The following is a 17,859-nucleotide window of genomic DNA, read 5'->3' on the forward strand; positions in this document are numbered from 1 at the left end:
TGCTGCCTAACTAGGCTGTATTTGCTCCACTCAGCCTGACACTTTACATGTATGATCACAATCGGCACTCGTTAAACATCCGTAAGCCAAAATACACTGTCAGTCGCAGTGACAACCGGAGGACAATGCTTCACTGACCAGCAAGAATTCCGGAGACCCGTACAACGCTGCTTGCAGCTTCAATTAATTTAGTTCTGCTTGTTGACTCACCGCTGATAGTTCTAGTTGGGTTCGCTTGTTTTGTAAGGAGTAGCTCACAGGTCTGACACAATACAGCAGGCAGATAGCAATGTGTGAGCCTTTGTGCTCGTACCCAACACTTCAGGTTGTTAGAATAGACTGAAACTGGGTCATGTACAACACAAACCTAAGGGAGGAACATAGTCCCTTGTCCTTTTGGCTATGGTGATATTACACACAACAGAATAACAGCGAGCTGATCAGGCACAATGGAAGAAACGTTCTCCAGCCCGGTTTACACAACAACATTTCAAGTGAAAATGTATAATTTTTCTATTTCCATTTCCAGAGAGCTCAGTCTTTACATGGCAATGTTTGGAAAACGATGTCCGTTTACATGGAAATGGCAGAAAAAACTATATAGTTTTCATGTAGGTCCTCGAGTGGAAGCTGTTGTTGGTTGTTGCACTGAAACCACACACACACACACACACACACACACACACACACACACACACACACACACACACACACACAGATGCACAGAGGACAATACTCTATAAAATCAACCATTACGAGTACACGGACATTCGTATGGACCGACCACCAAGTTGGATTGTTATTATGGTGTATGCTATAATCCAAGTGACTCCCATCTATAGAACTACCATGTCCCAGGGGAATATGGATTGGGAGTCATGAAACTCTGGATGACCCCATTGTTGTGATTACCCGTCTACTCATGCAAAAGAACTATATACTACGGCTGTGGTGCACATGCACAGCAGCAGGATTTCAGAAAAGAGTTGGACCATTTTCAAGAAGTTGTGTTGTCCCCCCTTTTCCATGGAGACGGAGTCGGAGCCTTTTTGAAAAGTCCCACCTTGGGAGTTTTCAGTGCCTTCAAGCACGTGTAGACGGACACCCAACAACACTACCAAAGTTTTTCATTTATGTAAAAGCCTCAGCCCTGTTCAATTTGTTATTGAAAATGGATTATTATGGTCAAATGTAATGATGTGGTATTTGAATATGTCACTTCTTTATTTTACACCACTGGGTAAAAGAAAGAAGTATTATAAGTAATAAAGTATTATACACTATAATATGTAATGAGAAAGTATGTCTTCTGTATGAGTATTCCTTTATGGTCACAAAATGAATGGTTTTGATTTAACATATATTAGTTCTCAAGTAATTCACACTATTTATTTGTCCTCCACCTGAAAACGAAAGGTGCTTTGAACAACCTGGCCAATGTGTCAGCACGCCTACAAGCTGCGTCTTAAAGAATCTATAATTACCGTTATTAGTCAGACTCTTTGTAAAGTTTCTCACAGGACGTTTACTCGTGGCCTCACTTTACAAAGACACTCTCGTCCACCTTTTCCAGCCACTGTGAGGTCAGAGTGGGGACGGCCTTTTATTTTCTTTGCCTTGAGCAGATCTTTGTGTCCAGACTTTTTGTTGAGTCAACAATATTTTTAGACTGTCTGGCTCACTGTTTGCCACCTTGGTTTAGACAGCTTATGGCTTGATTTTTTAAAAAAAAAATCCATGAAAAATACAGACACGCGCTGTCTGGTACGTAATGAAGCTTTTCTGTGTGCTTTGGCGAATAAAGGCCAGGGCTTTAGTGGCTCAGTTTTGTAAGCTGTTATTGTGGGTCAGTGTGTGGCACGTCTATCAGGGTGACTGATTATACTGAGACCTCAGGATTTAAGGTGTCCTACTTGTTTACTTTCTCTTTTTGATATTCTATGCGCACACACCGACACTGTGGATTGCATGTCAGCCATGTGTCCACTCATTTCCTATGTGCCCACCCTGCTCAAGGTCGAGGGGCTGACAGCATGTGGTGGCGCACAGATGCTCGGGTTGACTTCTACTACTTGGCTCCAGGCTGCCGTCGCCGCCGTGTTCTACTGCCACCCCCCATCTTTCCAAATTGTTTTTTAATTTGCTTGAAAATTTTCAGTCTTCTTATATATCGCATATGTCGATATCACGGTAAAGAAGAGTTGGTGATGCGAACCATGTGTCAATATATTTGGGATTGTGGTTCTTTCTTTTTTTGTGCCGACAGCCCATGAACCGCTTCACAGCAGTGTTGATGGGTCGTTTGGGAAATTCTTGCTGCTTCAATTAAGGTCACTGGGCCTCTCATTTTCTTTCCACTTGTGCTTCATCCTGTTGAGGAGAAGGTGACACAAACTGTTTGGTTTTGTTTGTTCTCTCTCAAACGTTCTCCTAAATGAGAAGAACTCAGCATCAAATGCCAATGCTCAGGAGCCCCGGGGCAGGCACTCTGGATAAGTGTGGACTGAAAGCTTTTCCCCACCAACAGTGAATCATCGCAATTACCCTCTAAAGGAATATGTTAAATTTAAACACTGAAGTGAAGAGATTGTCGGCCTAATGTGCCTAATTAAGCTTAGGGAATAGAGCAGCTGTCCCACGGTAATTGTACTCTGCCTTCTCCTAGATATCACGGCTCAGAGGCAGCTTTTGTCCCATTTCTCATAACGCCACCGTATTGGATATCATAATACAAACACCGGCTCTCTGCTCCCTTCTCGCGTTGTAGTGTTACACCTCAAGGATTTGGACATTCTCACACACACACACACACACACACACACACACACACACACACACACACACACACACACACACACACACACACACACACACACACACACACACACACACACACACACACACACAGGCACACACACACACACACTCTGATGGAATGTGCTCCATGGTTATTTGTTATGCACACACACTTCAGCCTGGGTCATGAGACTGTTGCTGGGTACAAGCTGCACTTTTCGTTTTTCACATTACATATCAGTTCAGCCAGTAATACCTGCTGTTTCCCTGCTGCTCAGCCGCTGGTGATTTAAAGTGAAGGAAATGAGTCTCCAGCCATTTTTATTGCAGTGTTTGACTGCTTTCTGCTGCCTGTAAGTGGGAGTATAGGTACCGAACGTTCCTCTGTCTCATTAGGTAACTGTGTTTGTTGGGGAACTTTCTTTGAAAATCTCTTGAATGGGAGTCTGTCAGGTCACACGTTTTATTTCAGATCGTCTGAAACACTTTCAAGGTGGACAGAATCAACAAATGTGCATCTCCTGATATTTCCACCCTGACTCTATTTTTGAGTCAGAAATATGAAAACATCAACCCTCATTTACTAAAAATGGATGTGACAGCACGCTGTTAAGCCCTTCTGACTCAGTCGGGTTGGATCATTTCCCTATTTTGCGTGCTTATACGCGATCATGGAACTTGAAAACATTGAGGCAACACCTGCCGACTTGTGTACAGTTTTCCTTCCAGCTATCAACGCCAGTGTTTTGGCGAAATACTGAGGAGTATTCTGAGTTTTTGGCTTCCTCTGCATTAAACTGGAGCATTCCATCCTGGCTGCTCGTATTGTTTGGAGCATGTTTAGTTGTTCTGATCTGTTAGACTGTACTGCCACTTGTTTCCACACTGCCATCATTTTTTTTTCTCAAGTCTGAGGTTTCACTGCACCTGAACAGTCGATTTTAACATAAACAGATTTTTGGGATATTATTGTTTTTGATTGACGATGACAGTTTCCCTTTGTACTGTAATAGTTTGCACATCATATGTCCATGCGAATGTCCATGCACTCGCCACACATGTGTTTGGCGTGTGAGAGGAAAGCAGAATACCTGGAGAAAATCTACACACATTTAAAAGCCGTGAACCATCACACCACCGCAGCCTGTTCACATTCATTATCATTTTATTCTCGCTCTGTGTCAGTAGTACGCCTTCTGAACAGTAATGATTCATAAAGTTTTGTGAGAGGTGTCAAAACAGTGATCTTTAATAGACTGGAACATAAAACGCAGCCGTAAATCTGTCTGAAGTGTCTCCAGTTTGGCTGTCGGACTGTAGCTGTCATTTTTCTTTGTCCCTGCTGTCATTGGGAGGGTTTGAACCTCCACTCTGTGAGTCACTGGATCCACATTGAAGATGTTCGAGCTGCAGATTGCAGTGAGCAGCCATGCAGCTCGTGCTCTGTGTGTCATGGAGCTGGTCCACTGTCGGCCCCTCTGCTGTCCCCATCCTCGGTGTGGAGGCAGTCTCCTTGGACCACCCGTGAGTCCTTCACGGTGACGTGCAGGGGGGGCGGGTGGGGGGCTGGACAGTGACGAGCGCCGGCTCGAGGCGCTCTGACGTCGGTCGGAGGCTGACTTTTCCCCGGGCCACAAGGGGCGGAGCTCCGGAGCTCTATAACGGAATCCCAGCACTGTGCGCTGGATGGATATCACTCACTCTCACCTGCGGACCGGATCACTCGCTGTTTTTTATCGGGCTTCCTCCTCTCCATCACCAGCTTCATCCCGTGACTTGAGAGGGAGAGCCGCAGGTCCTCGGAGCCGGTATATGAATGAATGAGTGCCCGATCGTACGCGCGCCTCTCTGTCCCGACGCCGGTTCATTAACCCGGAGAGCAGCGGCTCCGTGAAGCTCCGTGTATCTCTGTGAAGCTCCGTGAAGCTCGGTGTTCCACGGCTCCGTCCCTCTGCCAGCATGCCGAGCATGCGGCAGTCCTACACCGTGACCCTCCCGGAGGAGCCGCCGGCCGCCGCCTTCCCCTTCCTCAAGCAGGAGATGCGGCGGAAGGGCAGCATGTCCGGATCCGTGCTGGTCTCCACCTTCGTGGGGCTCCTCATCAACCAAGCCAAGGTAGGAGAGCCACATCTGGCAACAAAGGGATTGTTTTAACTCTTATTACTCGAGCCGAGACACAACATACCAATAAGACAGTGATTTAAGAAGGAGACTGGGTTTTAATGTTGCTTTGATTTGCAGTGTTTCACCAGGTTTTCATGGTTGAAAATGCACATTGGTTGTAAAGTGTTGTGGTCCTCGGACTGGTGGTGTGGAGGTTTACTGGAAACAGGACAGATGTTTATTCCTCTGTGTTATGTATGTTGTGTGATGAATGTCGATGTGAGTCATTTGTGGAGTTAAGCTGTGCCAGGCTCAGAGGGCCTGTAGCCGGCAGGTCACAGTTTATATAACCTGAGTTTAATCCTCCTCCTCCTCCTCCTCCTCCTCCTCCTCTTACTACACCACACTTATGTATGTACCCTCATGTATCTGTACCATGCAAGGATGCTCTGATGCTGGTTGCTCTAACAATGAGCATGTGTAGGTTGGTCCCTCCTCCTCCTCCTCCTCCTCCTCCTCCTCCTCCTCCTCCTCCTCCTCCTCGTCCTCCTCTTTCCATATGGACAACAACAGAGAGATGTAGGTCTGAGTACAGGATGTACAGACAAACATTGACAACAGAGGTCATGCGGGATTACAGCAGCCATTGATTTCTTCTGGCTGATCTGACTGGGGTTTATTTATTTTTCATTATTATTGAATTCAGTCGATTTATCTGTAGATAATCTATAATATCGTCTCATACATCTATATCATTGTTTTTACCAACATCAACCGAGTTATCAAAGCTAATTTTATTCTGCGTTTGTTAATCTAAAATATGTTAAATTTGTTGTTATATATGGTTTGTCATGAAAGCAGTAATACAATGGATGGAAGGTGAATAGAAAAAAGAAATTTCAGTTCAAAAAGCATCACAATTTTAATGAAATACAGGGAAATTATTGATGACTTACTATTGCTTCTGCTCCAAATGTAAAAGCTTCTCAAACTTCAATGTGCTTTCGTTTTAAAAACAGCTGATATCAGGCTTCCAACCACAGTTTGTGACTGTGTGCAGCGTGAGTGGGAGTTTAGTGTTGAATGTATGAGCTGTTACAGTTAAAGACGTTTGTTGGATGGAATTTATCTGGTCTGCTGGTGAAGTGTCTTTAATGACTAATTACTAGAGATGATATTAAACATCTATCCGATACTGACAACCAATATTTACTGATATCGATGTATATTATATATTAAAAAAAACACCTCCCATAATCAGCTTGTGTAGATCCTAACAAAAGACATAAGCACTGAATTTGAACAGTCTTTCTAACTTTTTTATTTATTTATTTACAAAATCAGACTGATGTTATGGGATTTATTTCCCATAGTTGTAATCTTCAACAGGTTTGAGACTTCTGGTCTCAAATAACTGTGGATACATAATAAAACTGGCACCGGTCAGAGGAAGCATGTTTATTTTCCAGAACATCACACTGTGGTCTGTTTGAAGTCAATAATCTCACTGCTCACAGTAGTTTGTGGTGGACTGAACTGTAATCACATCTACAGATGCTTAACAATTGACAATTCTGGATGGCTTATCATTTGGAATTGTTTAATCTTAATATTTGTGACATTTTTTGGCGAAATTGTAATAGCACACAACAATGACAATGGTGTGCTTTGAAAGTGTAATTTGTAATCAGTTCAATTAATGCATTTTATGACAAATGTAAAGAAAGAAATGTCTTAAACTATAGTTTTGATGAATGCTGATGCTGTCAGCAGCCGAGTTGACTTCCTGGTCTGATGTGTGTCCTCGGCCAAAGCTGACACCTCTGTCTGCAACCTTGGAGATGAATCGAGATGGAAATTAGACATGCATCCTTATTAAAGTGGGGTTTAAAAGCCTGTATGTCAGCTGTACTTGTCCCTATCAGTGCAGGAGAAGAGGAATGACTTTCGGTCTGTACTGTGTGTGTGTGTGTGTGTGTGTGTGTGTGTGTGTGTGTGTGTGTGTGTGTGTGTGTGTGTGTGTGTGTGTGTGTGTGTGTGTGTGTGTGTGTGTGTGTGTGTGTGTGTGCGTGTGTGTGTGTGTGTGTTCCTGCAGCATGGAGCAGAGCTGCTGTGAGCCAGCTTCTGTTATGTAATGATAAATTACATTAGAATACACTTTAGTGGCAGCCAGGCCCCGTCCAGCTCTTGGCGTGCTTGTCTGTTTTGTTGTCAGCGTCCACCTGCTCCTCCTGTTCTGTCCTTCTCCTTCTCCGTCCGCTCTGGCCAATCATCTGTCCTCCACTCCCCCCACTAACACCACCAACACCACTGAACACCACTGAACACCACTGAACACCGCCCGCTGCGTGTGGAAGAAACATCCAAACGTGTTCCAGCTTTCTCTCAGTGTCTGCAATTATTAATTTAACCACAAGAGACATGCATGCACGTGTGTGTGTGTGTGTGTGTGTGTGTGTGTGTGTGTGTGTGTGTGTGTGTGTGTGTGTGTGTGTGTGTGTGTGTGTGTGTGTGTGTGTGTGTGTGTGTGTTTTCTCTGCCATAAAAGTGCAGCAGCTGTTGGGTCAAAGGTAGTTTTCCTACTGCAGATTTCCAACTTGTGCTTTGCGATAATTCATTCCTCAAGGTATTTACATTTTGTGCTACGTTATTAAGTGCACATATGCGATCTCATACAAAAACTTAGAAATGTTTTATTTAATTGTAGTTTCTGTAACAGTATCACTGACATGCAGTGAATGCAGTGCCTTTGTGCATCATTTTGACCTTTTTTTTCTAATCATGAATGAATAACTAAAAGAAACATGATTTGCTTATTTCTGTATTTTTTAACTAAACACACCAATCCCCTCCTGATTCACACAAACAATAAATAAATGCTTCCTCCTAATGTGTCTTTGAAAGGCATCATGAACTGCTTGTAATTTCACACCAGGCTCATCATCATTGTATGTGGAGTGTGTTCTATCAGGAGCAGAAGAATGAGCTTTTAAATCTGTGATAAGTTCACAGCAGCTGCAAGCAACATTTCATTTAGTTTAATTTAATTTTATTATTCTAAAGGAATTTTATTTTTATAGAATGGACAATCAAAATAACCCTTTTTTTTTGTTTGTTTGTTTTTTGAGAAAAGCATTTGTTAACCCACTTAAAGGATTCCTGTAGAGCTTTTGAAAGCATTTCTTATTAATTCTCTGAGATTCAAGGACAGCATGTGGTGCTGAGCGATGATTCACTGCAGAGACAGAATCTACTTCAGTGGGAGTAAGTTGGCCCAGCGTGTCATGTATGGTATTTACACATTAGTATTTGGTTCTCTTCGGCCCACTCGTGGAGGCTTGTGCTGTGATTTCTCCAGTGTTGTGTGTCAGGATGAGGCTCGGGCCTCAGTACAATGTAAACACGAGCCTGAGAGTGAACAGTGCGGCAGGATGCTTCTCCCGGGAGTGAAGCGCATGTGTAAAGATCAGTAGATCTTGTTACATAAGAAGCCACAGCATTATTCTCTCTGGTCACGTGCTTTCTAGCTGTAGTGTGAGGACTGCTGGGTAAAACCCAGAGGACAGTGCATGGGATGATAGCAGGAATATTTATCTGAAGTTCTGTAAGAAGATATCAAGGAGATAAAATCAGTTAACCTGCTTGAGTGCAGAAACTGCTTATAAAACGTGATGTGATATATCTATTGTCACAAGACGACTAAACACACACTGTAACCTAATACAACACAAACAATTGTAATATTTGCCATGCTGTACTGCAGTTAACGAAACATTCACAGTCCTGCTGAGAAAAGTGGAGTTTTACAATTACGTTTACGACTCCAAAAGACACGCTTGGGGTCAGAAAATAGATTTCTGAAGACCAGCCCTCCAGCTGCAAGACGTGATCAAGTCATTTCAAGGGCTTCTAGTTGAAACCCGGACACACTGTTCACGTGGGAGAAAAACTTGACGGTGTCAGAAGAGGTAATTTGCTGAGAGTGAGCGAGAGATTGTTTATGATGGTCTGCCAAACAGAAAGACGGGTCAGAACACAGTTTTCTCTCTCTCTCTCTCTCTCTCTCTCTCTCTCTCTCTCTCTCTCTCTCTCTCTCTCTCTCTCTCTCTCTCTCTCTCTCTCTCTCTCTCTCTCTCTCTCTCGCTCTCTCTCTCTCTCTCATGAGGCGCTGGCAGGCTGTTCTGCCAGGTGGACCAGGGCATCCTGCTGCTGGTGTGAAGTTTACAGCCCCAAGAGACACAAGCAGAATTGGCAAATGGATTTGGGGGGGTTGTGTGTGAAAGACATGTCATAACAACAACAACACTGCCTCCAAGTTGTTTTTGTTGATTTCGCATGCTAACATTCATTGCTCTCTACTTGAGTGTTGTCTTAAAGGGGACATATCATGCTAAATCCACTTTTTTAGCCCTTAAATGCATGTTGTTGTATATTTAGAGTGTTTAGAAGTACAGAAAAGTTCAAAGTAGTCTCTTCAGGTGCTCCGTTGATATCTTTATATTCTGTTTTGGTCATATTTTGCGATCCGTTTCGATTTTTCTATTCTCTATTACGTTTTTTGAACAATGACGTCACAGTATTCCCGGCGGAACTGCCAAATTAGGACATCGACACTTCGAGCAATCCGCCATTTTTGTTTCTCGCTGCGATTTTGTAGTCCAACCTAAGGGTGCCGAAGTTACGAGAGGATAAGTCGAAATGTTCGGTTGTTGGATGTAGTAACCCACAAGCTTCGTTACACCGTCTCCCAGCATCAGAACCTTTTCGAAGTGCCTGGTTGAGTTTTATTTTTCACAGAAATGTACCCACATCTGTGGGTAAGGTCATTTTTGTGTGCGCGAAGCACTTTAAGGACGACTGCTTCAGCAACCTCCGCCAGTGTAAAGAAGGATTTGCCGAAAGACTTGGTCTGATTGAGCGGTCAGTTCCTTCTATCTATGGAGACGACGAACAGAGCACTTCGGTAAGCTGTATATAACGCTAAAAAGTGTGATGATAAGACGTCCCTGTCATTGTTTTGTTAGCATTAGCAGTTGCACCGTCTTCATATGTTAGCGCTGTGTGCTCGTTTTAGATTATAATGTAACTTCTGTGTTAAATAGTCGTTGTAATACAGGCAGTATTGTAGTAGTGGGCATGGATGGAGAAGTTAGTGTAAATATAGTAACACACCATTGCGTTACATCCATATGAAGACGTTGTTCTGAAGGTGCATCATCGTCATTTTCATCTCGCTCCGCCGGGTCCGACTCTGGCTCCAACATGTATGGCTGGATGGACAAATCTTCCGTTGTTGACATTTTGTAAATAATGTGTGAATATAAAGTTTCTGCGCCGCTAGATAATTGTATCTGTTCTATCAAACTACAAAGATGGCCGAACAGGGTGACGTTGAACCGAGTGTGACCTCTGCAACCTGGAGAGGAGGCGGGGTATGAAGTGTCTCATTTGCATTTGAAGAGACCGCCCCAAAACGAGTTGCTCTCAGAAGCACATCAGAAAAGGGGTAGAAAAGGGGCCTGTGGAGCTCTAATAATGAGGAATTCAGACCCAAGCATTGCAGTTCCGCTTTATATAGACCACAACTGTATGATTTATATGTAAAAAGGAAGGATTTAAAAGCATGATATGTCTCCTTTAAGTTTGTTTTTGTTTTTTTGTTTTTTAATTAAATACTCAATCGTCCCGGGATTCCCGTTATCAGGAAACTGCCTGTTACTTTTATTTTGAAGGTTCCTTCTGCTTTTTTATGCTGGTGAGAGTGAGTGTATTCCTGTGTTAGGCTTCACCTTAAAGTTTTGGATGAAGCAGAGATTGGACAAGCTTTTCTTGGGCCCCGTTTACATGACAACGTTTCAAGTGAAAAAGCAAACATTAAACATTAACAATGGCGAGTACACAGACATTTGTATGGACAGACGACCAAGTTGGATAGCTATTATGAGTGATTGAACTATAAAACTATGACGTTCCAGGAGGATATAGACTGGGAGTCATGACACTCTGGAGACAAACATTGTTGTTATTGTCCATTTCGCGCATCAGCAGACGAACTATTTAACACGCCGGTGGTGCACAGTAGCAGCAATACCGCTGTCTACTCGGGACGGCGCCCGAGCGTTTCCAGAATGTGTCATTTTTGTCCATTTACACGACAATGGAGCGCAAGCTTTTTTTTTCAAAAGTTCCACCTCGGGAGCCATTTTCAAAAAGCTTTTTTTCACAATGAACGTTTTGTCTTTTCATTTGAAATTGTTGCCGTGTGAACAGGCCCTTAGAGGATATCGAGTGAGTTGCCACAACAGGATGAAAATAAGGGTCTCTACCATTTGGTAGAAAAAAATCTGTGCGACATGTTGAGAGAAATGTGTATTTCATATGTGCTTTTTCTGCTATCTTCTACATTGCTCTAGTCAACCTTGGGTTGGTCTAGGTAGTTTTTCCACATGAAATCTACTTTTGCTTCCTAAAAATCCCCATCCTCTGGATGGAGGCGGTAAGATCCTGACTATCTTTTGTCCATCATCAACTGATGATTCAATGAAAGCACGACAAGCATTTCTTGATTCCACTCAGATTTTGGGGTTATTTTCTCTTGTTGTTTCGCTCACTGTGTCACTCTGGAAGGCAGGGCCAGAATCGGGGATTAGGCCATCCTCTCCAGCCTCCTCACCTTGCTCTGACCCACTTCCTCCACCCCTGAAGTCTGCGGCCACACATCTCTGAATTAATTGAGCGCAGTGGATGGATGGCTTTTACCTTCAAGTGACGCTGGATGCGAGCCAGAGGCACATTTCCTGTGTCTCTTATTGCCGGCTCCGACCTGGAATGCTTTTTAATGTCTCCGCGTACCCAAAGCCTTTCAGCCTCAGAGGAGTAGTGTTTCAAAAGTAGCTCACTGGTTGCCTGAGCTACTTCTGCTATTTCTGAATAGACCATTTATACAAAGTTATCCCCCAGGGCTCAATTCTTTTGTGTACAGTACCAGCCTGCTCACGTGGAACGACTGGGAATACGATGAGTGGATGCATGTTCCCCCCTGTGACTGCTGCATTCATATATCTCCCCTCCTTTGTTCCTCTTATTCTCCTCATCCTTTTCTTTACTCCTCTCCTCTCACGCATTCACCTTTGATTTATAGCTTGGAGCCAATCAGACAGATGAAGTGCATGCGCAGCTTCATTACTATACTCTGAATGGAATTCGGAAGCGATCCACTGAGAGTGTGACTGCAGTGTGGTGGGATGCATTACGATGTGAAAAGCCGTGAGAATTGGTGGAGGATCATGTGCTGCTACAGTCATGAGCTCTCCACACTGCACCACGAGAAAGACTTTAAGAGTGTGACAGGATTTATCAAGTTAAAACAACAGGATGCTGGTGTGTAGCTGCTAAAATTGTACATTTATTGGGTTTAAATGCCTTGAAAAAAAAAAGGTTTCTTGATACGGTACTGATTCCCAAAAAACTGTCTATGGATTGTAACTGATAGGTAGAAACATATCTGTGGTAAAATGTTTTGAATTCAGCAGTTGGTTGCTTTTGACTCCTTGTTTCACTGACTTCTTCTCACACATAATTGGCTGACGACAGATTACAATGCTGCCATCTCATGATGGGCTGAAAGCACGTCGTTCTCCGGTTTTCTTTAGAGGGATTCCCAAAATTAAACTTTAAAAAAGCATATAATAACTTTTCAAACAGTCTTTAAATGAAACTAAACCGTATTTGTGAGCATGCAATGACACATACATTTTTGTAGCGTTAGAACACTTTAAACTATTTGGTTATTGGGCCGTTCATGAAGGGTGAATCAAACATTGGCATATTTCTTAACATCTCTTGTCCCAGCATCCGAAATAGGTTTAAGATTAAAGCATTCAGAGAAATCTCGGGGTGCATAAAATAGCCTGGGTCTTAATTCTATGTGTTTTTTTTTCCTGCGGTTTTGTAATGTGTGAAATTTCCACACTGCACCACCTCTCTGTCAGCACATGGCTTCAATCCCACATCTACTGTGTGCTGCTTTCAGCTGCTTATAGAGAAGAATCGCGGCAGAATTAGCAGAACGGAATTATCTATCATTACAGGGGTGCTGCAGGCTGCGATCCGAGTTGCAGCTGATGAGTCCTGGATCCTGTCTCTCATTCACACATACATTCACACACGCTAGTTTACATCAATCAGGGTTGCAGGATTAAAGAGGGAGACATTCATTTTTGCTCTTTCACGAAACCTCTGTCACTTTTAAAGCAAACAAAGCTCCCCCCTCATTAACGCTCCATGATATGTTGGCATTATGACTATAAATAATGGAGAGGCCGGAGAAATCCCTCCAGTGAGATTTGGGAGATTTTCCTCAAGCTCGCAATAAAAGCTGCTTTCCTCCACTCTAAGGAGAGCTGCTAACTCACCAAAAAAAAAAAAAAAAAAAAAGGTCATTAGAGTGGCTTTTAGTGAGCAGCTTTACTGTCCCATGATGCACTGGGAAAAAAAAAACTTTGTGAAAAATTATGCAACAGATAATCACATGAGTAAATGGAAATGAAACATGCAGGAGAGGATTACAACTTTCTTTTTTTTTTTTTAAACAATCTTTATTGATTTGCTCCTTTCATCATGTTATGCAAACTCTCGTGATCGTCAATCTCACACACACACACACACACACACACACACACACACACACACACACACACACACACACACACACACACACACACACACACACACACACACACACACACACTCTGATGTCACAGCATCTTTTCAGCCTTCTGTTCTGTAAAAGAAAGTAAGAATGGCGTTGCCATGGATACAGAGTCAGAGACGTTGTTGCATGGCGGTGACGTGTGCTGGCGCTGGCTGAAGGATCAGCCAATTGCTGGCGGACGGGCGCTTGGCTTGTTATTAAAAGCAAAGCAGCTATTTTTGGGAGAGTGGCCGTGGCTGGCATTACTCAGCAGAGTGCAGCAAAGTCAGACGTGTGTGTGTGTGTGTGTGTGTGTGTGTGTGTGTGTGTGTGTGTGTGTGTGTGTGTGTGTGTGTGTGTGTGTGTGTGTGTGTGTGTGTGTGTGTGTGTGTGTGTGTGTGTGTGTGTGTGTGTGTGTGTGTGTGTGTGTGTGCGCTCTCATGGAATGCCATGTGTTTGCATGTTTGTGTATTGATTCTATATAATCCCGGCTAACAACGAGCTCCATTCATCGCAGGCAAACTGGCAGAAATTAGGATTTAGATAAGCTGTTGTTAATTAAAGTGTCCATGTTTTTACCCCCCTCCTGCACGCTGTATATACCTCCTATTCCTCCTGACCGGGAGGCAGATGGCGGAGGTTATTTATGTAATACTAAAAAAGCCGGTCCTGTATCAGTGCTCATAACGAGATAAGCTGCAGGCACACTTTGCTGATGAGCAGACGGAGCATGCTGCCAGTCATGTGAACGTCCAGAAGCCCGGCAGCAGAGCTCCCTCTCATTTCTCCTTCCTGTCGCATCCTGTCTCCGCCTCCTGCAAGAGGCAGAAATGCAAACAGATTACAGCCGCAGAGTTTGGATTGTCATACATCTGCACTGTGAACATTTTTATTAGTCCCACAGTTTCTCACTTGTTGTACTAATAAAGGTTTATCTAATAGAATCACTTCTGCTCCATATGATGCAAAATCGTTTGCATATATTTTGTTGGTGTTTTAAGAATCAGAATCGTTAAACACGGGACACGATGTTAGATTGTCTTTTGTTTCAAAAGATGGTAGTCACAAGAGGTGTACCGTTTGAGAGTGGCATGGGAGCCGTGTCTCAGATATTGGAAGGATGTACATTTTGGGACACATCATCAGTAGCTGTCGCCGCGGTCCCACTGCAGTTTTTGTGCTGGGACGGGGCGGGACGGGGCGGGATGGGTTTTTGTGTGGTCCCACTGAAAATGTTGTGGATGGTACTGACAAAACCGCAACCACCGGCTACGATTTTCCGTCACTCCTCCGTTGAGGTACCCAGCACTGAGGAAGGGTCTGTGAGGAGGAGCGTCCCTGATGACTGTTTCCTTCTCTGTCTTATCAGCAGCTGTTTTGTCCCTGATGACTGTTTCACTTCTTCACTTGGTTTCAGCGGCAGTTGGCATCCGTGAAGTTACACTACCGCCATTGTTGTTTTCCTCGTCACTGTGCTTCAATCAACCGATTTGACTGGTTGCTTTGTAAGAAGTATTGGTCCGTGCGAGTCCCGAGCCTCTGCTTCCTCATGCATCCTCTCTTTCCTTGGTGGATCCTCAACCCTCTAAGTGATGTTATTTTTTCTCAGCCACAGGTGCAGGAGTGTCCTGCTGCTGCTGTCGTTGTCTCATGTGCCTTGTTCGTTCTTGTAGTCATGTCCGTTCCTGTGTCTGTAGCCGTGTTGTCAATCATTGAGCCATCTCGCGCCCCGGCTCTTGCAGGCTCTAGGTTGTATGTTCTTTTGTTTACTTTCTACAGCATTTGGCGAGTGTCTCCAACAACTGCAGTAGCGTTAGAGACTGCCACCATGAGTAGCTTGCCCATGGCAGCCCCAGTGGGGTGGGGTCTATCTATCTGAAAAGTAAATTAAGAAAACCTTTAAACGGTTTTAGAATTATTAAGTTATTCACATAAAGGTCAAAGTAGCTTTACAAAAAAATGCTCTAAAACGTTTCACATGGTCACTTATTCCATTCCAGAAACATTGGGGCACTTTATTTCATAAAGATTTCAGATTTACCTCATTTAAAAGGTTTAGAACCCACAAATCAATGCAGCATTGAGATAAACTGCTAAAGAAATATCGGGTTAATCACACAAAGTCGATACGAAAAAAGTTTAGTGAAGCAAAAAGTCAATTTGCAGCTTGTAGCTGGCTTAGTGTCAGATCTGGCTGCCCTATGTCTATGTCGTTGTAAATTAAATAGATTTGAGGTGCTGGGTAAGCAAGCCATTTAAAAACATCTGCCGTGTGCTCAGGACCGTTGTGGTCATATATTTCATGACTTTCTGACGTTTTCTGGCTTTTGTAGTGAAAAATGTTGACATGTTCCAGTGTGGTGAAAAAAAAAAACATTAAAGCAGGTTGTCATGCTCTTCATTAATCCCACTCCAGGAACTTCTTACAAAACAATAATTACAAAACAGTAATCACACTGATGCACAGCAGGAGGTTTTGCAGTCCATCCATCCATCTTCTATACAGCTTATCCCGTTCAGCGTCACAGGACGCTGGAGCCAATCCCAGCTCACTATGGGCGAGGGCAGGATACACCCCGAACAGGTCATCCAGTCCATCACAGGACAATTCAGACTGAAAAGATCACCAAAACAATACTGTTGTCCTGTTTCACATGGTTGAACAGATAAGACACACATGTTATTGAGTAAAAAGTGAAAAGTTAAAAAAGAGATCCGGTCACAGGGTGACCAAACTGCTGGACAACTCTGTACAGGCTGCAGGGGGATTTCTGGTCGTCTGGTTTCATGGTCATGCTGGCCTAAATAGTTTAAAATGCAGGTTTATTTGGCCGTCATGATGATAAAAGTTGCCCCTCTCAACTCAGTCTTTTGGGGCATTTGAGGCCTTGCAGATGCGGCACGATGCGACGCAGCGGTCACCTAGCAACTGTGGCATCAGTCCCATGGTACTGGGAGCGGATTCACAGACGGAGGCAATCGCTAGGCTGATATCACAGATTTAGATTTATCTGGAGGTAGTTTTTGTTTGTGATGTGCAAGTTGAGAACCAATGACAGTCCTTCAGCCATGATACAGTCTTAAAGAGATTATATAACCCATCATAATCCTGTCCCCAAAGAAAACCGTCCTGAATATTTATCTCACTTTAATTACTTTCATCTTTCGTCTCCCATACAGGCCTAATGGCAGCAGTATTTCATTTCAAGCACACAAACGCTTCCTCATCTTCTCATGCTTTGTTTCAATTTGTCAGTCTTTTTTATTTTTAACTAAATATTTTATTTCAAGTTGTGCACCTTACTGTGCAATATTGCGACAAAATTAAATACAATAAATAAACGCATGAATAAATAGAAGGCAATTCAAAAAAGGTTTTTCATTTCAGTTCCGTCCTGGGATTAGGAGCAAAGCCACAAAATAAAACCCAAAAACCACGGACAAGGGAAGTGACAGAAACAAATACAGTAAAGCAAAGCATACAAATGTACAGGAACCTTCCCCCTCTTTTGTCTTTCCTATTTTTCCCCATTCCCTCCCTTTTCCTCTCCCCCCGGCTCGCTCGCCCCTTAAGTTACTCTTCTTCAGTTGTTTGGCATTTTAAAGTAATTAATTACCAGAGCCCACACAGTCAAGAACAGACCCATTCGGTAATGGAGTTTTGATTTGGCCACTTTTCATGGTGGTCCTGCACTCTCAGTGAGCCTGAATGGGCTTCACCACAGGTGAGGGTAACAGGAAGCACTTGGTGAAGATAGGTTTCAGCTGCCTGTGGGATCGGGTGACTCACATTGGAAAATACAAGGCAGCCCTGCCTGTACCTGTTAGTATTAATGTACTAAAATGATCCTCTACTGGTAAAATCCACTGCTGGAACACTTAAATATAATCATTATTATTATGATTATTAATCATTCATCAAAACTGCAGCTGAAGTTGACACACAATAGAAACCTAATTTTTTATTTGTTTATTTATTCATTGTCTAGTTACACTACTAAACATCTTTGGACTTTTCATTTAGAGTCAGGTGGTTGTGGTAATGGCTTTTCTGTAGAGGTGAAGTGGAGAGAAGAGTGTGGCTCCTGTAAGACATTGCTATTCACATTCAGTGTTCAAATCTGTCAGTGAAGGAAAGAATACTGTGAATGTTCCTTAGTTCATGTTCAGCCACAAGCATTTTCCTGCCTCTTAAGCTAAATCCCCAAAGCTTTCTGACAGAAAATGCAGCTGTAAACTACAAGTTTGGTTGTAAAGAAGAGATGCAT

The 17,859-nt window shown here is 43.2% G+C and overlaps 1 protein-coding gene across 5 annotated transcripts in view; it reads left to right on the forward strand.

Moving 5' to 3' along the window:
- The window catches only part of usp2a (ubiquitin specific peptidase 2a), a gene marked incomplete at its 5' end in the record, with an annotated part of 47,273 nt that overhangs the window by 19,972 nt on the left and 9,442 nt on the right, over nucleotides 1-17,859 (forward strand). For 2 of the 5 annotated variants that reach the window (XM_080459412.1, XM_080459411.1), the window contains one exon: nucleotides 4,756-4,911. The exons of the other annotated variants lie outside the window; for them this stretch is intronic. In XM_080459412.1, coding sequence (XP_080315538.1) covers nucleotides 4,756-4,911 — 156 coding nt within the window. Of the gene's footprint in view, nucleotides 1-4,755; nucleotides 4,912-17,859 lie in introns of those variants that run through there. 5 annotated transcript variants of the gene reach the window in all.

The sequence above is a fragment of the Lipophrys pholis genome (assembly GCF_963383615.2).
Source record: "Lipophrys pholis genome assembly, chromosome: 3".
NCBI lineage: Eukaryota > Metazoa > Chordata > Actinopteri > Blenniiformes > Blenniidae > Lipophrys > Lipophrys pholis.